The following is a 27,414-nucleotide window of genomic DNA, read 5'->3' as shown; positions in this document are numbered from 1 at the left end:
TTAAGACTGCAGTAATCAAATCTTTACTCAAAAAGCCTAGTCTTGATCCAGGAGTCTTGGCTAATTATAGATCAATATCCAACCTGCCATTTATTTCTAAAATCCTAGAAAAAGCTGTTGCTAAGCAGCTATCAGACCACTTACACAGGAATGAACTATTTGAAGATTTTCAATCAGGATTTAGAGCATATCATAGTACAGAAACAGCACTGTTGAAAGCTACCAATGATCTTCTCTTAGCCTCAGATAATGGACTTGTTTCTATACTTGTCCTCCTAGACCTTAGTGCTGCATTCAACACCATTGACCACAACATCTTATTACAGAGACTGGAGCATGTGACTGGTATCAGAGGAACAGCGTTAAATTGGTTCCAATCCTATTTATCAGACAGATTCCAGTTTGTTCATGTCCACGATGAACCTTCCACACAAACAAAAGTTAGTTATGGAGTTCCACAAGGCTCTGTGCTAGGACCGATTCTGTTCACCCTGTACATGCTTCCTTTAGGCTATCTCATTAGGAAACACTCTATTAACCCTCTGGGGTCTGAGGGGGTTTTTGGGGCCTGGACAAATTTTGACATGTCCTGACATTTGTGCTTTTTTCAGTGTTTTTTAAACATATTAATGTCTAAAGTCTAATAACACTGTAATCAGCACAAAATTGGCTACAATAATATGTGAGCTTCAAGTTTATACATTATTGTGTTTTTGAGAAAAAAGTGTTTATGCATGGCTAGTGAAAAACTACAATTTTTTACTCACTGAAATAAGACCATAAAACACAAACAGAACATTGGTTCACAAGACTTTGGAGACCAGCATGTTGTAGGCTAAAGTGTTTTGTGATATTTTGTGTCATTTCTCGCGGGCTTGCACATATTTACCTGGTTCACCTGAGATTATTTACATGTGAACAGTGGACAGTGTACAAGGCGGGACCGCATTACCTGTAATGAGGTGAGACAGGAAAAAACGGACTTCTCCTTACGTTCATACGGATTAAATAAAAAGTGATGTTTTTGACTTGAATTGTTTCACTCAAAAGAAAACATTTCAAGCTTTCTAGCCATATAATTCTTATTTTTATGAGGCAAGTATTCGCTGAGATTCTGGTTGTTTTATTTACGCGTCTGTGAAGAGAAATGGCAGAGACAGAAAAGTCCGAGAGCGCACCCTGTCGGCTTTCTTTATTTAAAAAAAGCACAACGTTTTGTTGTTATTATGATGGTATACCACTAAAACTAGACCCTTTACAGATTTGAATGATATGCTTCTTTTATCTGTACGATCAGAATTGACAGAGTAATTTAAGTTTGTTCCGGCCTTATCAGAAAAAGATGCGTCAAAACGCGCCGGCGCGTGCGTCAACCCCAGAGGGTTAATTACCACTGCTATGCAGATGACACTTGTATCTATCTATTAAACCTGTTAACACAAACCAGTTAATCAGACTTCATGAGTGTCTAACTGACATAAAGGCCTGGATGACCAGTAACTTTCTACTTTTAAATTCAGAGAACACAGAAGTTATTGTATTTGGGCCTAAAAACCTCAAAAATAACTTTTCTTAAATTATAGCTATTTTAGATGGCATAGCCCTGGCCTCCAACACTACTGTGAAAAACCTTGGCATTATTTTTGACCAGCACATGTCCTTTAACTCACACATAAAACAAATGTCTAGAACTGCATTCTTTCACCTGCGAAACATTTCCAAAATTAGGAACATCCTGTCTCAAAATGACAGAGAAAAACTAATCCATGCATTTGTTACCTCAAGGCTAGATCAATGTAAACCATTACTATGTCCCAGTATCTCCATAAAAAGCCTCCAGTTATTCCAGAATGCTGCAGCCAGAGTCCTGACAGGAACTAGCAAGAGAGATCATATTTCTCCTGTATTAGCTTCTCTTCATTGGCTCCCTGTAAAATACAGAATAGAATTTAAAATCCTTCTTCTCACATACAAATCCCTTCATGATCAAGCTCCTTCATACCTTAAAGACCTCATAGTACCATATTATCCCAATAGATCACTTTGTTCTCAGAGTGCAGGTCTACTTGCGGTTCCCAGGGTTTCCAAAAGCAGAATGGGAGGCAGAGCCTTTAGCTATCAAGCTCCTCTCCGGTGGAACCAGCTCCCAGTATGGGTTCAGGAGGCAGACACTCTCTGTACTTTTAAGGCTAGACTTAAAACCTTCCTCTTTGACAAAGTGTATAGTTAGGGCTGGCTTCAGGTAACCATGAACCATCCCTTAGTTATGCTGCTATAGGCCTACACTGCCCGAGGACCATCGGTGCACTGAGCTCCCCTACCCTAACCCTAACACTCCCTTCCCTTCCCCTCTCTTCCTCTCCTCCCTCCTCACATGTATATTCCACCATTGAATGTCACTAACCTTGTGCTCTCTCTCTCCCTTAGTTTGTGCTCTCTCCGTCGCTCTCTCTGTTCTCTTTCTGTCCCCAGTCCTTGGAGCTGTATATCGCTTTTGTGCAGTTACTGGCCCCACCAACCTGCAGTGTCTATTTGTTGTTTATTGTTGCTGTTCTTTTCTCTCTGCTCTATCCACTCACCCCAACCGGTCGAGGCAGATGGCCGCCCAAACTGAGCCGGGTTCTGCTAGAGGTTTTTTCTTCCATTAAAGGGAGTTTTTCCTCTCCACTGTCACCAAGTGCTTGCTCATAAGGGATTTGTTGGGGTTTTAGTTTTAGTTTTTGTAAAGTGCCTTGAGATAATTTGTATTGTGATTTGGCGCTATACAACTAAAATTGAATTGCATTGCATTGAATTGAATTGAATTGAATTGAATAGTGGGGACAAAGCATCTCCTTGGTAGATGCCGCACTTGATGGAGACCTATACAATTAGCTTGAAATTGGCCACTAGGGTTATTTTCAACAGTCCCATTGAGTTCCCTTCAATTTTTAGGGTCTTGTTTTTCATGTAGACTTTGGTAATGGCTGAGTCTAGAGATTTAAACCAGGTGAGGGTTCGTGCGTTAGTTTAATTTTCTCATTTTGATGCCAGACATTCTGTCCAGGATGGACAGTAATAAGTTTATTCAATGTGTTTTAGGACGTACTTTGCCTTATTTCACTCTGCATTTCTGCTTTACCTACAACCGTATACAGTAGGCAGGAGCACTTGTAGTTGCAGCCATGCCTCTTTTTTTACCACAAAAGCAGCCTGCAGCATACAGAGAGAAATATGAGAGAAAAAAAGCAGTTAATATGTCGATTTTGCCCAAAGTAAGTAGAAGCAGAGTGCTGGACACACACAGTAGTGCCACTGTCACATAGCAACATAACTTAACTGTGGTTCAAGTACCAATACTTCTAAAATAAGGTATAGTACCATTTGTAATGGCAGGGTATTTATTGTGATGCCTTTCTAGTATTAGTATTAGTATTAGTATTAGTACCATGCAACACTAGTTACCAGCTGTCACGTAGGTGGCCCTGCTAAAAGTGCCAAGATATTGATTTTTCTGGCCTTGTTGTTTTGTCCTCTGGTTTTCCCAGCAGCTGTGCTGTGCACACCCATTACTCGTCTCCTCGTCATCCTAATCTGTCACATACACACACCTGCTGCCTGGTTCCTCTGGTGTCTTTTCCAGATTATGTAATGTGCTAATGCCTTTTATATGTCTGTTCAACTGTCATCAATCAGTAAAATATTATTTTACATTTCACTCCATTTTCTAAATATTTTTCACTCCTTCTGCACCTCACTCACTACATATCTGACAATCCAGGGTGGGGACCGGGATGCAGAGACTCAGTCTAAAACGCTTCTCTGCAGTTTCCTTAGAGCCGCCGCCCCCTTCAAACCACATAGAGACTGTGTCTGCCCCTCGAACATATAAATCAAACAAATCAGAAGTTAACAGAAGAGGAGTTATTCATAAAAACTTAATAAAAATTAAGACCACTCCTTTTATTGAACAGAAAAACAGAACTGTCAAATGTGGATTATTAAATATTAGGTCCCTTTCTTCTAAATCTCTGTTAGTAAATGATTTGATAACTGATCACCAAATTGACCTACTTTATCTTACTGAAACCTGGTTACAGCAGGATGAATATGTCAGTCTGAATGAATCAACCCCCCTCAGTCATAAAAATTATCATGTTCCTCGAAGCACAGGTCGAGGTGGAGGAGTAGCTGCAATCTTCCAGTCAAACTTATTATTAAACTTTCATCCTCAGAACAGTTATAACTCATTTGAGAGCCTCACTCTTAGTCTCTCACATACAAACTGGAAAACACAAAAACCAGTTCTACTTGTCATTTTGTACCGTCCACCTGTTCCTTACTCAGAGTTTTTAACTGAATTCCCTGACTTCCTGTCTGATTTAGTGCTTAGATCAGATAAAGTCATTATAGTGGGAGATTTTAACATTCATGTAGATGTTGAAAATAACAGCCTCAGCATTGCATTTAATTCTATATTAGATTCAATTGGTTTCATTCAAAACGTTAATAAACCCACCCACTGTTTCAATCACACCCTTGATCTTGTTCTGACCTATGGCATCGAAATTGAACATCTAATAATTTTCCCCCCAAATCCTGTTTTGTCAGATCATTCTTTAATAACTTTCGAATTTAAAATGATGGATCATGCAGCGTCTGGAAGAAAATTCCACTACAGCAGATGTTTATCCGACAACGCTGTTAATAAATTTAAGAAAATGATTCCATCTTTATTTGCATCTATGCCAAGTATAAACATAATGGAGGGCAGCTGCCTTAATCCTACTCCCTACCAAATTGATCATGTTGTTGACAGCGCTGTAACCTCACTGCGTGAAACGCTTGATTCTGTAGCCCCTCTGAAAAAGAAGTTAGTGATTCAGAGAAGACTAGCCCCATGGTATAATTTACATGTTCGTACCTTAAAGCAGGCATCACGAAGGCTGGAAAGGAAGTGGCGTTCCACAAACTTAGAGGAAATTTTTCTAGCCTGGAAAAACAGTCTACTAACATATAAAAAAGCTCTCCGTAAAGCCAGAACTGCATACTATTCATCACTAATAGAGGAAAATAAGAACAATCCCAGGTTTCTTTTCAGCACTGTAGCCAGGCTGACAAAAAGTCACAGCTCCGTTGAGCCCAGTGTTCCCTTAGCTCTCAGCAGTGATGAATTTATGAGTTTCTTTACAAATAAAATCACAACTATTAGAGATAAAATTCAGCAGATGCTTCCTATACCTGCAATAAATGAATCTTTTACTACAGTAGCTCTTGAATCATCTGTAGGACCTCAGTTATGTTTAGACTGCTTCTCTCCTATAGATCTCTCTGAATTTACATCAGTAGTTGCTTCATCGAAATCATCAACGTGTCTCTTGGACCCCATCCCGACTAGACTGCTTAAAGGCACCCTGCCATTAATGAATTATCTCTAGTATCAGGCTACGTACCACAGGCCTTTAAGACTGCAGTAATCAAACCTTTACTCAAAAAGCCTAGTCTTGATCCAGGTGTCTTGGCTAATTATAGACCAATATCCAACCTGCCATTTATTTCTAAAATCCTAGAAAAAGCTGTTGCTAAGCAGCTATCAGACCACTTACACAGGAATGAACTATTTGAAGATTTCCAATCAGGATTTAGAGCACATCATAGTACAGAAACAGCACTGTTGAAAGTTACCAACGATCTTCTCTTAGCCTCAGATAATGGACTTGTTTCGATACTTGTCCTCCTAGACCTTAGTGCAGCATTCGACACCATTGACCACAACATCTTATTACAGAGACTGGAGCATGTGATTGGTATCAGAGGAACAGCGTTAAAGTGGTTCCAATCCTATTTATCGGACAGATTCCAGTTTGTTCATGTCCATGATGAACCTTCCACACGAACAAAAGTTAGTTATGGAGTTCCACAAGGTTCTGTGCTAGGACCGATTCTGTTCACCCTGTACATGCTTCCTTTAGGATATATCATTAGGAAGCACTCTATTAATTACCACTGCTATGCGGATGACACTCAGTTATATCTATCTATTAAACCTGTTAACACAAACCAGTTAACCAGACTTCAAGCCTGTCTAACTGACATAAAGGCCTGGATGACCAGTAACTTTTTACTTTTAAACTCGGAGAAAACAGAAGTCATTATATTTGGGCCTAAAAATCTCAGAAATAACTTTTCTAAAATTATAGCTACTCTAGATGGCATAGCCCTGGCCTCCAGCACTACTGTAAAAAACCTTGGAGTTATTTTTGACCAGGACATGTCCTTTAACTCACACATAAAACAAATTTCTAGAACTGCATTCTTTCACCTGCGCAACATTTCCAAAATTAGGAACATCCTGTCTCAAAATGATGCAGAAAAACTAGTCCATGCGTTTGTTTCCTCAAGGCTAGATTACTGTAACTCATTACTATCTGGATGTCCTAATATCTTAATAAAAAGCCTCCAATTAATCCAGAATGCCGCAGCCAGAGTCCTGACAGGAACTAGCAAGAGAGATCATATTTCTCCTATATTGGCTTCTCTTCATTGGCTCCCTGTAAAATATAGAATAGAATTTAAAATCCTTCTTCTCACATACAAATCCCTTCATAATCAAGCTCCTTCATACCTTAAAGACCTCATAGTACCATATTATCCCAATAGACCACTTCGCTCTCAGAGTGCTGGCCTACTTGTGGTTCCCAGAGTTCTCAAAAGCAGAATGGGAGGCAGAGCCTTTAGCTATCAAGCTCCTCTCCTGTGGAACCAGCTCTCAGCCTGGGTTCAGGAGGCAGACACTCTCTGTACTTTTAAGGCTAGACTTAAAACCTTCCTCTTTGACAAAGCATATAGTTAGGGCTGGCTTCAGGCAACCCTGAACCATCCCTTAGTTAGTTATGCTGCTATAGGCCTAGACTGCCCGAGGACCATCGGTGCACTGAGCTCCCCTACCCTACCCCCCCCCTTCTCTCCCACCTCATGTATATTCCACCATTGAATGTTACTAACCTTGTGCTCTCTCTCTCCCCTAGTTTGTGCTCTCTCCCTCCCTCTCTCTCTCTCTCTCTCTGTACCTTCTGCAGGTGTCCCTGGTCCTGGAGCTGTTTATCGCTGATGTGCAGTTACTGGCCCCACCAACTTGCAGTGTCTATTTGTTGTTTATTTTTGCTGTTCTTTTCTCTCTGCTCTATCCACTCACCCCAACCGGTCGAGGCAGATGGCCGCCCAAACTGAGCCCGGTTCTGCTGGAGGTTTTTTTCTTCCGTTAAAGGGAGTTTTTTTCCTCTCCACTGTCGCCAAGTGCTTGCTCATAAGGGAATTGTTGGGTTTTTAGTTTTAGTTTTTGTAAAGTGCCTTGAGATGATTTGTATTGTGATTTGGCGCTATACAAATAAAATTGAATTGAATTGAATTGAATTGAATATCTGTACTGGTCAGTGCTGCACTGTCCTTAATTGGTCCCTGTGTCTTATATATTGTCTCAATGTACTGTCTGCAATGCTTGTATGTGTGCACTTGTCTGTCTTTTGTCTTTCAATGGGACAGTTAGTTCAAAAAGGAACATGGGCTTTGCTTCATGGGACCAAACTACTTTGTCAGAGCAAAATGCTACTTCGGTAAACTGGTAACACTATACCTTGTATTTGCCTGTACAGTCTCCCTAGGCTTTTGATGGGCTGCTTGGACAGTAGTGGTAATTCTTCTCTGCCTATGACAAAAGTGGTGCTGTTGTGTCTAATTCCTTTCTGTAAGGACAGACTCCAGGTTTTGGAGGGCTGGATCTTTATTCTTGCCCAGGACATCAACTCATCCACCCTTCTCAGCAGCCTACTTGTGCAAGCTGCATTTTGCAGGACACTGGTGACATCATCCATTCAGCTCCTCAGCAGAGGCAGTATCAGCCACAGTGGTATGTAACCTCAGATCTCAGGGAAGCAAACAGACAGAGGAATGTGACAACACTCTGGTAGTTATCAATTATGTACATGGAATACTCAGTATAGTGGAGGGCAGATATTTATGGGGTATGAAAACCAAAAAAAAAACTTGAAATGCATTTAAATATTTAATACTGACTAATATAAACACTACAAAGCACTTCAAGACATCAAACTGAGAAGTTCATTTCATTGGCTTCATCATTTCTGTTGTCAGGTATTGAAATCTCAGCATAAAAATGACTGGAATTTGATTGGGACTTAAGCAGGAGTTTTGATGATGTGCCCATTCTGTGTACCCTGACTTCAGCAGAAGGGCTATAGCAATTACTAGCTGGACAGCTATAAGGTGAGTCAGCTAAAGGACAAAAGTACATTATATTCAGAACAAACACCAGAGAACAATGCCTTCCTAAATCACTGTGCTGGTCAACGCTAAATTCTTGATGGTGATCAGTGTAACATACACACACATATCTGTTCCACAGTGTGTCTCTAGTTCCTCACAGACCTGAAATGTAGCTGTAAGGTATTTAGAAGGTAGTACAGTTTTTGATAAAAACAGAGCAATTGCCCTTACATGAGCCAAGAGACAACTAGAGAAATATCTTTATCCATGTTGAACTACACCAATGGACCTAAAAAGTCTTCTCTGCTAGCTCCCTGCTCCTTTCAAGAGTGATATATCATTGAAGCTACACTAAATGGTAATGATAAGTAACCCCTGTCCTCCCCTACAAAAAATTATTTGACAGCCCCAGGACAGAGTCAGGGTGCAGACAAATTCAAATGCAAGACACACAGCTACTAACTGAAAGACTGAGGCAAAATCAGTTGCTGGGTGAAAACATTATTCCAAGATTAGTAAAACTACTGTGTAAACTGATTGTAACTAAACCATCTCAAACAAATAGCAGGACTTAAAAATCTCATGTCCAGACAAGCTTTAGAAAAACTCATCCATGTCTTCATCTGCAGTATAGTGAAACAATTATAATGGTCTTTTTTTCCACTGTTCTGCCAGAGTTTTAACAAGGACCATCATTCCTGTTTTTAAACCTTTACCCCAACTACCAGTTACCTACAAAACATAATTTCAACCACTGCTAGTTTACACATCATTCAGTGATATGAGGCCAAAACCCATTTCTGATCTCAGTGTTCTGGGTATTTCTGAGTATAAGCCCAGCAGATCTTAAGAAAGCAGCTGTTCGACCAGAGTCAGAACAGACAAGGACAGTTAAAACTGTTGACAGACATGACATTTTTACTAAGCATGCTGTAAATATCAGTCAGATGCTTCTGTAGTAAAACACCAATCTCTGTGGAATATTCAAGGAATCTACAACAAACGCTATATGAAGCATCTCAACCATTCCTGTCAGTTTATTTAGGGTTGACTGTCATCTAAATGTTGATAACTTCTGTGAAGTATGCCATTTGGCCCAGGTACTTAACATTAAGCTCAGTGGAAGTGAAGTCCTTCCCTGTACATAGAGCACAACCATCTACATCAGATTATACTGCACAACTGCACGGGTACTACATGGGTAAAGAAATTTGAAGGCATGCTGTAAACTCACTTCAATTGTTCACGCTTCCACTTCTACATTTAGTTTCCATCTTCAAAATGAATCAGTGAATGGTTTTATATAAAGCTGATACAATAATCAAATGTTATATTTTTGCCTACAGTAAATCTTGCTGAAATTCTAACTAGAAAAATAATGCCTGCACACACACTCCAAAGCCAGAAATGTATTAAATAACATTTTGCTCCACTCTGAATCTTCATCAGGTCACAGTCTTACAAAATAAAAAAAGAAAAAAAAACAAGCCTGGCAGCTATAGAAGGGATGTGTGTACAACCATTTGTTCATCAGATTCTAACCAGGCCTGTCCTTCCATCTCTGGGATTCTTGACCAACACTGAAGCCATATCTGTATGTATAGACCCGATGAGCATTACTGCAGAACCTGGCATTAACACTATAAACTTTGATGGCAAAATAAAACATTTCATACCTTTTGAAACCAAAAAATAGCATGTTGCAATAAATTACATCGCTTGACAAAATGCTAATAGCCCAATCCCAAAACAAGGTTTGTAGCAGTTGAGTCAGTCTGGTGACTCAGCTGCAGCAGGTGAAACTGATTATTCCATAATGGTCTGACTAGTTAAGGGGCGGAGCCAGAAGTCAATGAGTTTCACAAAGAGTCAAAGCATCCCTCAAGGAGTGGCAGCACACAGCAATAGGCAGCAGGAGTGAGTTCATGCTCAGTGACTGGATGTGTAGCAGACAGCAGTGACAAGTGCTGGAAGAGACTAAGCAGGTGGCAGTAAAACAAACTGAGTCTCGCCTGGCATCCATGCAGACAGCTGGGGACTCTTCCAACTCTGGATATCAGGACCAGAGGTGGAGGAAGGTAGAGCAGTTGCTAAAGATGGCTGCCGGTGAGGGAGCTGCCAACTTGACCCCACACTGATATTGTCATTTTCATTAATAAAGTTTTATTATCTGTGTGTTTCTGTGTTAGCAGTAATGGTCGACCGATATGGGTTTTCTCTAACCAACTTCTCAGCAACTTCTGGCAGATATTGCACTTGGCCTTCCCTGATGTTGGCTGAGTGAAATACTGCCATACTGGGTTCAATTTCTTTTCAGCCATCAGAATATAATTAAAAAAAAAAAAAATGCAAGATTTGTCATTTTAAACTCACTTTTTCTATAATTACATTATTCCATGCACATCACAATCCTAATATGTTTTGGAAAAAACAGGATTGATTTATTGCAGGGTACCTGTCATGATCCTTATGTTTGTTGGCAGACTGCTATAATCCATAGTCTAAGAATATGTGTAAACAAATATGTGCAACAAGTCATTTGCATGTAAAAGTAGAAACGCGCAGTTCAGACAAAACGTCTGGCTAAAACGTGCACATTAACTTTCCTCATTAAAAGTGTATTTTTTGGTGGGAGCATCGCGCCCGTGTTGCGTGTGTCAGACGCACAGACACATTTATTGAGGAACGTTACCCTGCGTGTTTTAGCGAGAATATTAGTCTGAATAACAATAACATCAATTTGTTTCTACTTTCACATTTGTTGCACACATGACAGTCAGCATCAATTAATAATACGCTACAATGTAATTACGTGTTGGAAACGAATGGTTTTCAACGGCCATCAATAGCTGAAGCAGACTATAATAATTTAGCCGCTGGGCTTGTTAGCATGTTTTGGTACCCGTGCCTACAGCCTAAACTACAGCTCGCTAACAATACAGACCAGACAATCGCTCTCCAAAAGTAGCTTCATATTCAACCAATGAAATGTATAAGGCTAAATTATAAACGAAAGATAAGTACTTTCTTGCGGCTTTTGGACGCTTTTCAGCTCACTAAACACCGGTGGTAGGCAAGGCAAGGCAAGTTCATTTATATAGCACAATTCATACACAGAGTAATTCAAAGTGCTTTACAGAAATAAAAGACAAGTTAAAAATACAAAAGCAAGAATTAAAAGTGACATTAATATTAAAGGAAACTGTGTGCAGATAAATCACTTTGGATAAAACACTGTCAGTTGACATATGTTATATGCCACACTAAAAAGAAAGGTTTTTAGCTTGGACTTAAACATTGCCAGAGATGAGGCTTGTCTAACATCATCAGGAAGACTATTCCAGGTTTTAGCTGCATATAACTGAAACGCTGCTTCTACCTGTTTTGTCCTGACTCTGGGCACGAGCAGAAGGCCTGTCCCTGATGTTCTCAGACTTCCAGATGGTTCATATGGCGTCAACATGTCAGAGATGTAATTTGGTGCTGAGCCATGAAGACACTTATACACAAGCAGTGCTGTTTTAAAGTCTATTCTCTGAGGGACAGGAAGCCAGTGCAGAGATCTGAGAACAGGAGTAATGTGGTTGTACTTCCTGGTTTTAGTCAGGACCCGAGCAGCAGAAATTCTTTGGGTTGTGGACTGCAAGTCAGGCAAACACGACAACTGAGGGCTTTGCTTCAGACAGAAAAACACTAATAAACAGTATCAAGTTTAATTTTAAAGAGCTGTTGTGGAGAAATGAGACAAGACACTGGAGGTACGGTAGTCTCAAATGGGGCTAGGTTACTTACAGTCTAGCATACGGGTAACTAAACAAAAAAAATTAATATTAATTAAATTGAGATACATCCTCTTATTTTAACAAGATGTGTGACCCCAGTCCAAGTAGTTTTTTGTTGGAATAAGGAAACTATTTCATCTGAGGCCACTGAGCGTTGGTTACATATCGTAACCCAAGATTCTGTGAATTGGGTGCAGCCCTCAGGGCTATCATTATGGGTCATATCCCCTCTTCACAGCTACGCACTGAAAATAAAATTAATTTACGCCCACCCCATGGGAAAATCCCCTACCGTTAGGCCAGCCACCTGCGTGATGGGGGAGAAGGTCGACACCGTCATGTACAACCTTGTTCTGAACAAAACCAACGCCTTTTGCGTGGGCTCTTTTGTTCGAATCGACACTAGCAGTGGTCTGTTTCTTTTTAAGGGAAGGGCAGTCAGCTACCTAGCTCTCTTTTTGTTACTTCTTATTTTGACTGTATTTGCATAGACCTGGAGGTTTTGGTTTGTTTCTGGCTTTTTGTTTTTTTTATTTTCATTGTTGTTAGAGTATGTTTTTACTCCAGAGTCAACCCATTTCCTGTTCTGTATTGTAAGAATCGTAGGTTCTTTTTGTCCTGTAAATAAATATCTGTTTGCCTTCCTACATCTGGCATGTATGTTACTCCCTAAAACTTCCCCTAGACCTTATTGGGTTGTACATTCGGGCGAGGAATACGAGTGGGTTATGGTCGGTGTAAACTATGATAGGAAGGTGACTGGATCTTGCCACCTGCGTGATGGGGGAGAAGGTCGACACCAGAACTTTTAGCTTGGCTGGCTCCGACGCTGCCCTGGAGAGGTAAGCAGAGATGGTAGGTGATTGTGGCCAAACAGCAGGTACACGGCTAATTCCAGCATGGGTTCGAGCTCGTCATCCTGGCCAGGACTTTCCTCGGCAGGGAGAGAGAAGTGGGAAACCGTGGGAGCGCAGGGCAGAGCAGAGGGAGGAGGCCTCTCCTCCCATCCAGGGTGGGCGTAAATGAATTTCTCTTCAGTGCGCAGGCGCGAAGAGGGGATATGACCCATAGCGATAGCCCAGAGGGCTGCGCACCAATGAGACAGAACTGTATGTTCTAATCTTACTCTGCTTTAAATTTAAACTCTGGTCTGCAATTAGAAGCAAAGCAGACATGCCTACACGTTCACACTCTGAACTTCAACAAACATACACACTACACAAAAGAAATTGGCAATTTGGAAACAGATAAAATGAGGGCCACTAATAAAAGTCCACACAAAAGTTGACAAAGAGAAATCACATGACATTCTAGCAATCAGTATATATGATTAATTTAGTCATAAATTGCTGTGGTCAGTATCAGCACAATAAAAAGCAGAAACATCCTTAATAGAAAGAACACACAAGTACTTCAGTGAGAAAATGTTGGATTAAAATCCACACTCTGAATGAGTCATACCGCTCTCTTTTCTTGGTCAGCAGGTTTGTTTTTGCCAAGCAGCCACCCACTTGAAGGGAGAACACTAATTAAGTGATTATAATAGAGGGACCATCAAAAAATAGGAAAACCAGGAAAGTTTCTAGGAATAAAATTAATTAGGCATAGGCATTCCATGCCAGTACCACTCACAGCTTATCCAAAAATACACATGCGCTAACTTGTATTCCAAACAGAAATTCAAAGGTTCAAAGGCGCTTCAGAGTTCCAAATAAATCTTATTTCACTGTAACTAACACACCATCATGATATGAAATGCTGTCATCAGAAAAAGACATTCAAACAGCTCAACTCTGTCTTGCTTCAGCATCATAGTGACTCGCACTGTTCAGCAACAACAAAATTGTCATAAATAAATAAAATATGAGGCAACATATAGTGACCTAATAATAAAAACATTTATCCTACTCAACATGTAAATCACTGTAGACATCAGCCTCTGATATCTCAATACTATGACTTATTCTCCTCTTCATCAGCAGTGTATGTATATACAGTGTTTATACATGTACAAACATGGTTACACATATGAAAAATATTAACTGTTCCAATTATTGCTAAAAACCAAGCTCAAATTGGTTGAAGTCCTTGTTTGCCCAAGGGTTGGCTGGTTGCCCAATCCAAATCTGAAGCCGGACAGTCAATTCACTTTTAATTGTATAGTGCCAAATAAAAATCACCTGCAGCTGCAGGACAGCAGACACAACAATAGCAGCATGTTGCCTGAAAGTATACCTCTTTAAGGTTATAGAGGTATATTTCTTTCAACTTGAAGTTCTTAATAGCTGACAATCTGCAGGTAAATGTAATAATAGTTTCATTTTTCATTTCATGTTAAAAACACATTCTCATATAAGTGGTGCATTTGCTTTTACACAACAAACAAATTACATTTTAATAAAATAAAGATCTGGCCTGTAGTATTATATGTTAAATTGCTGTGAGATTAGTCTAATAGAAGTTCATATATAAAGTTTTATGAAATTTCACATAAACACACTGATTTCTTATAAGCCTAAAAAGTTGGCCAGGCTAAATCTGAGCTACTAGTCATGTTTCCATGGTTGCAAATGAGTGACACCTGCTGACCAGGATTTCCTTCGTAATAATAATGAGTCAGGGGCATCTTCATTGTTTGGCTTCATTGTTGATTATCCAAAAGTACAACACAAACACAACATTAGTGTTGTATGACCTGCAAATTTTTAACCTGACTTTGCAGTGCACAGTGTAAGTGAAATATCATCCTCTCAAAAAAAACAGTATTAGAAAAAACATGCTAAGAAGATGAGAACAAGCAGTGACAAATGAAGCTCCTAGATGAACAGCTTTTAGTGAAGCAAAACAGTTGGAACCTGGTCTGTGAGATGTTGACAGACTGCTGGACCAGAGCTGTGTGCTGTCTCATTGCTCAGTGACCAAACTGCAAGTTGCCAGAATTTTGGCGCTCTGGCAAATTGACACTGACATGGCAGATATAGCAGCAGTCTTAGGAGCACGTGCATCTCTTCCATGTCATCAGGCATCACGTCACTAGTGCCATGGTAATACTCCTCTAGGATTACTATGTATGTTGAAACCAGTGAAAAAAACGTACTGCATGAAAAGAGGCTAATTTTGACTATTTATGTGGTGAGACTACAAAATTAGAACTATGGCTAACCACCTTTGAAAACCACCTATTCTCTCCATTCAGAATAAGGGTTGTTTTCATGTTCTTATTCTGGCAACAACAACTACATAAGTCCAGACCACAGCTGGGATGACACTATTCACACTAACCTAAATGAACCAAACTAACCAGATGAACACAGAAGTGCAGGTTGAGTGTGAAAGCACCTTTAGTGTTAAGATGATCAATGACCCTTTCAATGCTAAAACCTTGAACATGAAAATCTCCATTGTTTCTGTCCACTTCAAACTACATCCCCTATACTCATGGATCCCTCCCCCTCTACCACGACTGGTCCTCTTGGCATGTTGTGGCATATGTATTTATCAAGCAAGCAAGTGGCATTTATCTCACAGTTTAATCATAATTAGTCCAACTTAGTCTGGGGCAGGCATCCTGTTAGTGGGCATATGTTCACCTCCTGGTTAAAGACACACTGCTTCCCAAGGGGGTGGTTGCGTGTTGACATGTGTTTCTGTGTGTGTGTGTGTGTGTGTGTGTGTGTGTGTGTGTGTGTGTGTGTGAGTGTGTGTGTGAGAGAGAAAGAGAGAGTGTCGGGGTAACAAGTGTGTCTGCATATGGCAACAGACGGTTGCTGTGGAGAGAGCCCTATGCCTCCATTAACACAACCCACCATGCTCCCATCCCTCAGCTACTCAGCCATGCTGAGAGAGGTTACTTGAAACCTGGGGGGAAAGCAAGCTCATCTGAGTGTGCTGAAGAGCTAGACGATAGAACAGCTCAGAAGACGAGAGACAGAAAGACAAGGGAAGGGCAACGAGGACCTGAGTCCGATGGGAAAAGTGACAGAACAGAGGGATGACACCAGGTGAAGAAGAGAGGAAATCAAAGAGGAGGGGAGAGTAGACAGTTAGAGAGACTGTCTGGCACAGGGCCAGGGTTATCGCTGGCAAAAGTCAGGCCATTTGCCAGCTGCCAGCTTGAGACAGCAGCACTCAGCCAGAAAGGATGCTGCCCTGTGCAGCTTCTGCTGGCTGCTCATCTGTGTTTGTGTCTGCATGCATACCGTACACTTGAATATTACAGGGCTCAATCATTGTGTTAACAAAGAAAACATGCATAACTATTTGGGCTGACTGAAGAAACAGCATTTACAAAACAAAAAGTACAGTCAGTTACAGTTGTTCCTCTTCTGACATCCAGAAGTTAGTGCTCATTTCTGCCAGGAGCCTGCTGTCCCAACCATGGGAAAGGGAAGCCGCTTAAAAACATTTCCCTTAAGTCTCCTTTTGGGAGATAATGCTTTAAGAGCATCCTCTTTATGCAGCACATTACATAACTATTTGCTGTGTAGCCAGTTGAGACCAGTCACACAACAAAAATAGATATATATATAAACCTGTGAGATTTGGTGTCAAAGGTTTAACACCAAAAGATGACAAAAGCTAATTTCTATCATCATGTGCTTCTTTTTTCATCATCTAATAAGTGATGCTGAAGCACAGATGCTGTCCCAGTTTCCTCCATCTCTCTTCTCCCTTGAACATGATTGCTAGGAAAGGAGGGAGGGGGCAAAAGTAGAAGGAATTCAATTTTTAGAGTAAAGCATGATGCTGCTACATTTGCTTAACACATCTCCCTGCCTTCATCTGTATGAAAGCGTACATTTACAGTCAGCCTTGGAACAGTTAGTTAATGGATCATAGATAATAAAAAAATAGGTTTTCACAAATCCCCCAAAATGCATACATTTTCAGCTTCTGGTTTTCTTACATTTCTGTGACAGTTAACTTTTGTGTTTTGGCCTGCTGGTCAGACACAAGCTGACACTCAGATGTTTACCGGGAGTCTTATGTCTCTTTCACTCCTGCACGGGGAGGGCAGGGTCAGCAGCAGGCAGCCTATCACCCATGAACTCATCATGTCACACAGGACAAGCTACTCTCAACTGAAGCCAGTGTGTTTGTTAAAACAGTTTTAAGCTCCCAAGAACACATCATACTTGTGGTTAGGTTGCATTATACATGACTGACTGCAAAGCAGCCTCCATGTGCTGGGAACCATTTAAATGCACCGTAATGCGGCGCTGCCTCAGAAAGCGCTCCCTCTGGTGGACACCACAGAAACAGTTCCCTAGGAAGGGATTAATCCACTCCTCGCATTTTAATGACATCTACACCAGCGCACCATACTAATCACATTTTCAGCTCCGCTAAAGCGGCTGCTGCAGTACAATGGTCCGCACATCTTGGGAGGAATATCTCAGCGCAGATGGACTGCATAATCTGTCACTCTGAAGCCTGCAACGTCAAACTCTCCGACAGTGGCGTTTATCACGCACTGATGCATCATATTACATGTCCTTTGGTTCATAACATGAAAAACAAAGGACTTTAATTCATAAAAGGTAAAGCTGTGTTAATCACGGTGGCGCGGGTCGTCGTATTTGCCCGACCGGTGAACACACGTATGAACTTCATGACGTAAAGTGTGTAATTTTGAAGATGCCAGTGACAGAAAGTTAGACAAGAAAGCTTTTCCGTAGAACAGCTACGGTCAAACTTGAGTGAAAGCGGGCACATATTGCACTTCGACTCACCTTGAGCGGCCGTTCCTCGGGTGCTGAATACACTTGCTATCAAAGTGGCCACATACCAAATCATAGTACTATTGCCGACCAGAAATAAACCTCATCATATCTCAAAGTGCCCCTTTCGGTGAACGTCTCATCGCCGAGTGGCCCAGGACAAACTGAAGCGGGCCGGTATCCTGTTTTCTTGTTAACCGAGCCGTGGATACTTTTCCATCGGCGGTTTCCCCTCTCTCTTCCCCTCTCCTCCGCTCTCCTCTCGCATCCTGAGACAGATCACCTGCGCCAACGGGACGAGAGCAGACGACGCTGTGAAACCAAGCCCGAGTCTTTAGATACCCGCGGTCCCGCCTCCGCACTTTTTTCATTGGCGATCGTAGGAGGATTCCGGCCACCGATTGGTTGTTTGCGCTGTCCGTCTCTTGCTACTGTGATGCGTTCACAGTAAATGGTAATACCCGGAGTTCCCCCCCTTTTTAGTTATAAAAGATTTCAGCATCCGTACGCTGCCGGGAAAGGCAACCACCTGTATTGGTAGTGGCTTTATATCATCATTAAGACATGCAAACACTAGCAGTACTATAATTTTCTCAAAGAAACAACTGTGTCTGTGTCACTTTTTACAATAGAGTGAGAATAGCTCGTCTAAACCACAACAATCCATTGTGAGCTAAATATACAGTTTATAAAACAGAAAGAAAAAATGATCTTTACATGGCTGCTGGCACATGAAACCTGCGGTGGTGACATAAAAACCTGTATGTTAATATAAGTATATCTTAAGGACGGTGTAACACGTCCTTTATCCAGAGATAAGAATCCATGTAATGGTTTTTAAAGGAATTCAATTTTTATTATAGGCTAAAAGAACAAATGTCATAATCTCAACCCTTATTTGGTAGTCGACAGGTGGATATGGAGTTAGCTGCTCTAATCTCTGTGTCGGATTTACTGCATCTTTCTTTTCCATCGAAGACCTGAAGGCAGCACAGAAGAGAACCGTTTCAAGGTGGGTTGGAGCGTGAAGCCGTAGCGGAGCTGCAGTATCATCCTGCGCAACAAGACGAGAGGAGCCCTCCAGCCTGTGCATCAGCAGCCCGCTGCTGTGTGTGTTTCGAAACATGTTCATTGTGATTGAATGCTGACCAGGTATAATGTTATATTAAAAATGACACTTCAGAGCAATGACTATGACCATTTGCGATATTTTTTATTGATACAGTGAGTCATTCGATGAGTTTAAAAATCAACTGACTCAGGATGCTTTGCTCACAGACCACCCTTCGTGACTCGGAGGCAAATCTACTCCACCTCCAGGTCTGAGGGAACCCACTGTTCCTACAGGAGGAGGTTCTGATAATAGCTGTAACCCTTAAAGGGTGCCTGAACTACTAAAGCGCTACAGGCATATTCCTGTAGGTCCTCACGTCAGCATCACTGTATGTGTCCACACCAAGTGTCTGTCACCACCCACTCACTCTGCAGGACGTGATACAGACACGTTTGACAGTCGGTGCTGAGGCTCAACACTGTGGGAGCCGCTCACTAAATCAGTATCAGTTTTATGGAAAACACACTGAAGTGCCAGCCCTAACCCCAGTAGTTAGCTGTGAGCCCAGACTGTCTTAAACACTTAGTTGATCAGCTTGGATGAACTCACTATATACACTACATTAAGGTATGAATGCACAGCACTAATTAACACTACGTGTCAGCGCTATTAACTAACGATTAACTAACTCACTTTGATACATAACTGTGTTGTTGCATTATGGTTACGATTTTTCAGTTCTCACGACAGGTAGTGGGAAAATGACTTGTAGTTAAATTATACGTTGTGTGCTGAAAAGTATTACTGTTGTGTGTTGACAAGTATTACTGTTGTGTGTGCTGACAAGTATTACTGTTGTGTGCTGACAAGTATTACTGTTGTGTGTTGACAAGTATTACTGTTGTGTGTGCTGATAAGTATTACTGTTGTGTGTTGACAAGTATTACCGTTGTGTGTTGGAATTGAAGTAAATGTTTTGCTTTGCGCCAGGTGATACTGTAGTACTGTAAGGCAGCCGTACTGTGCATGTCAGCAGGAAGTAAACGTGGTACGACGTGTTGCAAGGAAAATTAAAGGAATGCTTGAAGACCCTGTGTTGGAATAAATACATACCCGTCAACAGTGAACACTCCCATTTTTCCCAATAGTCTCCCGTATTTCACACCCGTCTCCTGCCCACTCCCCCTTTGTTATTTCTACCAGGAAACTCCCGTAATTTGAATGGTACGGAGTCCCTTAAGTATTCAGGTGGAAATTATTTTTTTAGACGTTATTTTGCGTTCCCTCGCAATAGTTTTGCGTCCGCTCGCAAAAAGATTTGCATATTGTGCATTACACTAGCTTTACTGAGGCTTTGAACGCAGCACGCAGGACTCTTTGACACTTGGTTCACTTCCATCACATTTTGAATGGTAGCTACTAAGGGCCACTTCCAGCTAAGCCGGCTGGTATGAAAATTAATATATGATTAAAGAAAGACAAAGCCAGTCTTCGACCTCAGTGTTAAATTACTTTTTCATCTTGTTGAAATGAAGGGAGCCAGCAAAACAGCCTATCCGGATGAAAACAAGCAATGGGTTCTAATGGGATGCATTTAGCAAGTGGTCGTTATTAATGTAGTGTTAGGTAAGCTACTGTCATGCAAACAATGCAAATCTTTTTGCAAGGTAACGCAAAACAAAGTCTAAAAAAATAATTTCCACCTGACACTTAAGGGGCTCCATAGTATGGCCTAAAATGATCATATAAATAATCATATCAATATATTATCAGGAGGTTGTCCCGTTGCCAGATCTTGTATAAAACGCATCATACTCACACAATGGACGTCATACAAAATTCAACCCATTTATTACCTTAACCTGGCAATCTGCAACCCAGTTGTGCTGTAGATATCTGCGCAGGTAGTAGACGTGGGAAGTGGTATCAAGCATCACTGGAAATTTATTTGTATAGCACCATTCATACACTAGGCAATTCAAAGTGCATTACAAGGCATGTAATTACATTAAAAGTATGGAAAAGAGCATCTAAAAACAAAGACATTTAAAATAAAATAAATTTAAACCAAATAAAGTAAATTAAAATAAGTCATAAAAGCACATTAAGAAAATAAGGATGAACAATTATTTGAAGGCAGCAGTAAACAACAGTGTTTTCAGTCCTGATTTGAATGAGCTGACAGTTTTAGCACACCTCAAGTGTTCAGGAAGTTTGTTCCACAAGTGAGGAGCATAGTAACTGAATGCTGCTTCACTTTGGTTCTGGTTCTGGGAACACACAGTAGACCTGTCCCAGATGACCCGAGGGGTCTGGAAACGTCATAGAGAACCAATACATCTTGAATATATTTTGGTCCACAACCATTTAGCGATTTTAAAATCTATCCTTTGACTAACGGGAAGCCAGTGTAGTGATCTGAGAACTGGTGTGATATGGTCCAGTTTCCTGGTGTTTGTAAGGACTCTGGCAGCAGCATTCTGGATTAGCTGCAGCTGCCTGATTGACTTTTTGCTAAGACCTGTAAACAAGCCATTACAATAATCTACCCTACTGAAGATAAATGCATGAACAAGTTTTTCTGCATCTTGTTTAGACAGAAAACCTTTTATTCTAGCAATGTTTTTCAGGTCGTAATAGGAAGATTTAGTGATGGATTTTATGTGGTTGTTAAAATTCAGGTTTGAGTCAATGATTACACCAAGGTTTCTGGCTTGATTTGTAGCTTTCAATGACATGTAGTCAAGGTGAGCAATGACCTCTGACCTTTCATTTTGGGGGCCAAAAACAATCACTTCTGTCTTGTTTGTATTGAGCTGGAGAAAATTCTGGCAAATCCATTCTTTGACTTGATTAATAGACTCACATAATGAAATTAGAGGACTATAATCATGAGATGATACTGATATATAAAGTTGGGTGTCATCTGCATAGGTATGGTAGTCAATGTAGTATTCCATAATATGAGCAAGGGGCAACATGTAGATATTGAATAAGAGAGGACCAAGAATAGACCCTTGAGGAACCCCACATTTAACTTTTGTTCGCTCAGACTCGTAATTACCAAGTGGGACAAATAGTCTCTATCTTGTAAGTAAGATTTTAGCCAATTTAACACTGTGCCAGTAACTCCCACCCACGTTTCTAGTCTACCAAGGAGCACATCATGATCAACTGTGTCAAATGCAGCACTGAGATCCAGTAGTACTAAAACAGAGGTTTTGGATTCATCATTATTCAAATGTAAACCATTTAAAATTTTGCGAAATCCAGACTGAAGTGCATTAAAAAGATTGTTTTGCACCATAAAACTGTGAATTTGTTGAAAAACTACTTTTTCAATTATTTTTCCCAAAAATGGAAGATTTGATATTGGCCTGTAGTTACTTACTGCTGAAGCATCTAGATTAGGCTTTTTAAGAAGAGGTTTTATAACAGCAGTTTTTAATGCCTGGGGAAACTGCCCTGATTGAAGAGAACTATTGACAATCTGCAATACATTTGGAGCTAAGCTGTTAAAAACATTTTTTAAAAAATTTGTTGGTAAAATATCAAGGCACGGGTGATATTGTCATGTTTCTTGGACTGCAGCTAGATATAGTTTGTCTTATCTTTGACATTTTGTCTGTGAAAAAAGCGGCAAAATCATTGCATGACTTTTTGGAAAGTTGTCCAGGATGTTCAAGTGTTCTTTTGCACTTGCATCATTGAGATTATCAACATGAATGTTAAAGTCACCCACTAAAACAATGCAATCAAAATCAATACATACAATAGATATTAATTTAGCAAACTCGTCAAAAAATGTGCATTGTACTTTGGGGGTCTATAAATAGTTACAAATGTTGCTCGACAGGAGGATTTGGTATGAAGAGCAACAATATTCAAAGGAGTCAAACTTTCCATATGATATGTTTTTGCATTTGAGGCTATCATTAAATAAAATGGCAACTCCACCTCCTTTCTTATGTATTCTTGTTTCACTCATGAAACTGAAATTTGGAGGGGTTGATTCAATAAGAACTGCAGCATTATTATCTTGTCCTAACCATGTTTCAGTTAAAAACATAAAATCAAGCTTGTGCTTAATAATAAAATCATTGCCTACCAAAGACCTGACATTTAAAAGAGCTAAATTTAGTGTGTTAAAAACATTATTTTCCCCATGTTTTGGGACATACTGTGGTTGGAAAAATTGCAGAAAAAAATTGAAAAATGAAAAATTTGCAGAATGCATTGGGTAAATCTTGTTTCTCTGTAGATTTACCAAACTTTTTCTGTTACCTATCAAAACTGGGATTGAAACAGCTATTTGCATACTGGGCCCCGGCTTTTCCTGGAGAGAGCCATGACTAACAGTATTGCAGCCTGGACCCAGCACATATCAGTTAGAGCTTACTGTGCTGTTATCAGGCTGTGGAGGCAAAGAATGATTTTGGTGACGGCGTGGAGGAGGGGGTGGTGGATGCTGCAGTTGTGATGATTGCAGCAGAGCTTGTTGAGGAATTGGTGGGGCATGCCACTTTGAGGGGCTTCTGGGTGTGAAAATGACATTGGGGGAGGAGGTCAGTTTGGGCCCAGTAGTTATGTGCTTCATCAGGTTGGCAAGGTTCTTGGTGATAGGGAATAGGATGCCCCGGGAAGATCGTGAACTAGGTAGGGTTTGCAGGGTTGTGGGAAGTGAATCCTCACAGACAGTTTCTGCTAGTGGTAGTGGCTAGTGGGTGTGGTCTCCTCATCTTTGCTCTGACTTCTCTCCATGTTAGAGCATTCCAGAGTGTTGGCTCTGGATGTTTTGGTGTTTCTTCGTTTTGTTTAGATTCCCCTCGTATCTTGTCCTTGACAGAGGGAAGATTGTGGCGCAGGAAGAAAAATAGGTTGGAGGTGAAAGCTTTTACTCCTGATTTATTTAGGGACAATCCATCTCCGTTAAAAAGATGCCTGCGATCCCAGAAATGGTTAAAATTGTCAATAAAATGTACTGAATGGACATCACATGCAGTTGAAAGCCGTGTGTTCAGTGCTAGTAACCTGCTGAATTTCTCAGTCCCTCCTCTGACTGGTGGTAGAGGTCCACTGATAAAAACTTCTGCATTTAGCGACCTTACTGTGTTTAGCAGTTTATTTAGTCCTTTTTGAGGATTTCGGATCCTTAGGAGTTTTGTTGCTCTTTTTCCCTTTAGCTGTTATCCATGGCTGTGCTTTCCTCTGCACAGGAGTTGAGGAGGATGATAACGCTGGCGCGCCTGTCGCATCACAGATCTCTGGGCGCTGAGTTTTGCCTGTTGCTTGTCCTCTCATGTCAGAGGGAAGTTATTTAGTTCTTTGGCTTTACTCCGAGTGCGTTCCAGGGAGGACTGATACCAGTAGTTTTATTTACCCGGACACAACCCTCCTGTTGTTAATGCTAGTTAGCTGTATACTAGCATACTTGTCTGCTACTATGATAGAGTGGTAGAGTAGTGTCCTCTTTCCCAAATAGTCCATTTATCTCCGCGTTCATCTCTAACTTTTGCACTTTAGTTTCCAGCATAGTAATTTTCTGTAGGAGTTTACTGTAATCGTCCTCAGTGAAGGGAGGCATGGTCATGGAAGGTTGATCAAAAAGAAAAATAAAATCCTCACTAAAATTCCAAATGCAGTTAAAAAAGGGGTAAAATAATGTTAAAAAGTGTATTATAAAATCATTGGGTAAGAATAAATGAAATGAAAAGGAATAAAAGCAAAGTAAAACTGGCAGAAGCAGGAGCAAGGAGAAGAATGTCTGCACTCTTCAGAAGCAGGAAGCAAGGCTTCAAATGGAAGGAGAAGACTTAGCTGGTGCTCCACTGAAAAAAACAAAATATATTTCCAAATTTAAAAACATCTGGAGTTTAGTAAAGTGCGTCGCACTGATTTCAATATCGGTGGAAAATTTTTGAGCTAATTCCCATCGGCGAAAGCTCACGAAATTTACCACACACATCTGTTGCAGTCACAGATAAAGTCTAAGCTGTGGCCTTATGTCAGTGAGTCTTGTGGTTGGCGTGTAGTGGTGTTATGACTTTTAATATCTCACCAAATAAACAGGAAATGTGTCATAAATTCACCATGCATAGTTCGAAAAGCGTCAAACTTCACTGATTATTGAGAAAAATGACCATGATGTGCAACATAACAGACTGACATAGTGCCACCGTCTAGTAACAGAAAGAATGGATTTTTAACCTGTCTTGACTATTCATTTTGATATGTTGGTCTTGTGGTTGACACATAACTTCAGCTACACACACCAAACTTGGTAGGTCTGTGGAACTGCCCAGGTCCAACAATTTTTGTAAGTACATTGCTATAGTCATGCCCAACAGGAAGTGAGGTATTTAGGATTTTGTTTGTTTTGGCATACAATGGAATTTACCATTCTCCTCCTACACCATACATCAGTCATGTCAAATTTTGAATTGAATTGAATTAAATTTGAATTAAAGGTTGTGGAAATTGGCACACTCATTAGTTCTGTACATTTGATGGGCACCCCATGTTGAGAGTGCAATATTTGATGGCAACATGGCGGGGCTTGCAGCACCAGAGGTGTTCTGGCCCGACATTACCGCTAGCGGCTAGATTTCATTCAATCATTCATCCATTATCTATACCCTCTTATTCCTAACCAGGGTCACAGGGTTCTGCTGGAGCCTATCCCACCTCTCTTGGGGTGAAAGGCAGGGGTACACCCTGGACAGGTTACCAGTCCATCACAGGGCCAATAGGCTCTTTGCACATAATATACTGCCGCGCCGGAAATGCGGCTTGGTCTTTTCCGGTTTTGGAAACATGGCGCTGTTCTACACGAGATGTTTGCAGGACTTGCCCAAACTAACAATAACTGACGTACATCGCATTTGTAAGTCCTCCTCCAAAGCACCAAGCAGCAAATTAGAGAAGGGCTTTAAGATGTATGCCTCCTCATACATCCACGGCTATGAAGGTAAGTCTATATTCTTTCAAACTTTGTGACTTACATTTGCAAAAGGTTCGCTAATAAACAATTCAGGTCTGTGACCGAATGTGCATGTGGTAATGTGCTACTGTATACACGTTCCTGGTTATTTAAGCGGAATATGTCATCAATCATCATCATATCAATATGTGTAATGTTGTGTCTATACATGCTTGTGCCTAACTTCTTATTGTTTCATATTGTTTCTTATTGTTTGGCAATAGTGTCAAAAAAGGCAGAGCTAGTAGTGAAGTTGCTGTACAGGCTTTCTGCTTCAGATCCATGAAGAAGCATGAAAAACCTCAGTGTGAATGTAGGGCTGCACTGGTAATTTGTGTCAGAGTTCCGAGTTCATCAGTTCCTAAAGGTTCGAGTTCAGACTGTGTTCACTCTATTTTTGTTGTGTTTAACAGTAGTAGGAGCAAAAACTTTACTTTACTTTTTTTTTTTTTTTTTTTTAATTTTTTCTTCTAATTGCATGTTTGTCGACTGCCGTGTCCAGGAAAGCGGGTTCAGGAACTGAGGAATAATCATGATCAGCAGCAGGAGTGCAGTCCATAAGTTGCTCATCTCCTGCTGATGGCTCAGGTGTGCTTACTCTGTCCCAAACGCTCAGTCTTGGTGATGGAATGGAGTAATCGTTCCATTGAAACAATACAGGGACAGCTCCTTTCTGTAGTTGCCTTTTGCCCACCGCTGTTTTTGGCTGAATGATCTGCTCCTCCATGAAGTGCAAACTGCAGACTTTGCTGTGTGCTGTGACCGTACACTTATCACGACGAATATTTACCAGCCACCGCTTTCTGAGTTGAACATCGTGAGGAAATCCGTGGAAGCTTAAAACGCCGTTAAATTTGGACGACGACGAGCACATCGGAACACAACAATGTTCATGGTATTGTCTTTCTTGCTTCAGGAAAAAAAACTCTAGTTTTTTAAGGCTCATTCTCCACTATTTAGTATATCGCTAGTATATTATGCAAAACCGGAAAAGGGTAAGCCGTATTACTCACAACGGATATGACGTCATGGTGTTATGCGCAAAGAGCGAATTGAGGGTTACTGAAGGTATAATTGTGAGCAGAGCTGGAGGCCATATGCTGAAGAGGCTGCCAGCTAGCTTCCTCAAAGGTATACTTCCAAATTTCTCTGCAACCTCTAGTGGGTCTAGTGATACTCAAAACAAACTGGCATGGAAGGGCACTGGACTGTGAACCACATTTAACCTTGCAGCTAAACAACATTACTACAGCTTCCACATTCATCATGTGATGCACACTGGCCTAAACAGCATTACTCCCGTAGAGAATCATTGCAAAAGGAGCAGCTGTAAATACATTTTTGTATGTCACAAACCCCATGAAATGACTCTTTATTACTAGCATTCAATCCATTACATGCAACATTGTATGGAAAGTCTGGAAAAGCTATAGGATATTTTTAGTTTATTACATTAATGTAGTGTGTCTGAAGCCATCAGAAAGTCCGCCAGTGCAAACAATAACATACTGTGGCATACTGCTTCAAGTTAAACCGCCCCTTGTGCCCCTCTTGTGTTACATCACATGACCACCATCAAAAGCATAAAAAGAAAGAGAAAGAGCCAAGTGCCCACAT

The 27,414-nt window shown here is 40.7% G+C and overlaps 1 protein-coding gene across 2 annotated transcripts in view; it reads right to left on the bottom strand.

Annotated features, from left to right (window-relative positions):
* Positions 1-18,069, bottom strand: part of igsf9bb (immunoglobulin superfamily, member 9Bb) — a 199,357-nt gene extending 181,288 nt beyond the window's left edge. For both annotated transcript variants that reach the window (XM_026328828.1, XM_026328829.1), the window contains exon 1: positions 17,777-18,069. In XM_026328828.1, the coding sequence (XP_026184613.1) occupies positions 17,777-17,840 (64 nt within the window). In that variant the 5' untranslated portion in view covers positions 17,841-18,069. The remainder of the gene's footprint in view (positions 1-17,776) is intronic.
* Between the last annotated feature and the right edge of the window lie 9,345 nt (positions 18,070-27,414).

This window comes from Mastacembelus armatus, chromosome 14, assembly GCF_900324485.2.
Source record: "Mastacembelus armatus chromosome 14, fMasArm1.2, whole genome shotgun sequence".
Lineage (NCBI taxonomy): Eukaryota > Metazoa > Chordata > Actinopteri > Synbranchiformes > Mastacembelidae > Mastacembelus > Mastacembelus armatus.
This window is presented reverse-complemented; position numbering and strand designations above follow the sequence as displayed.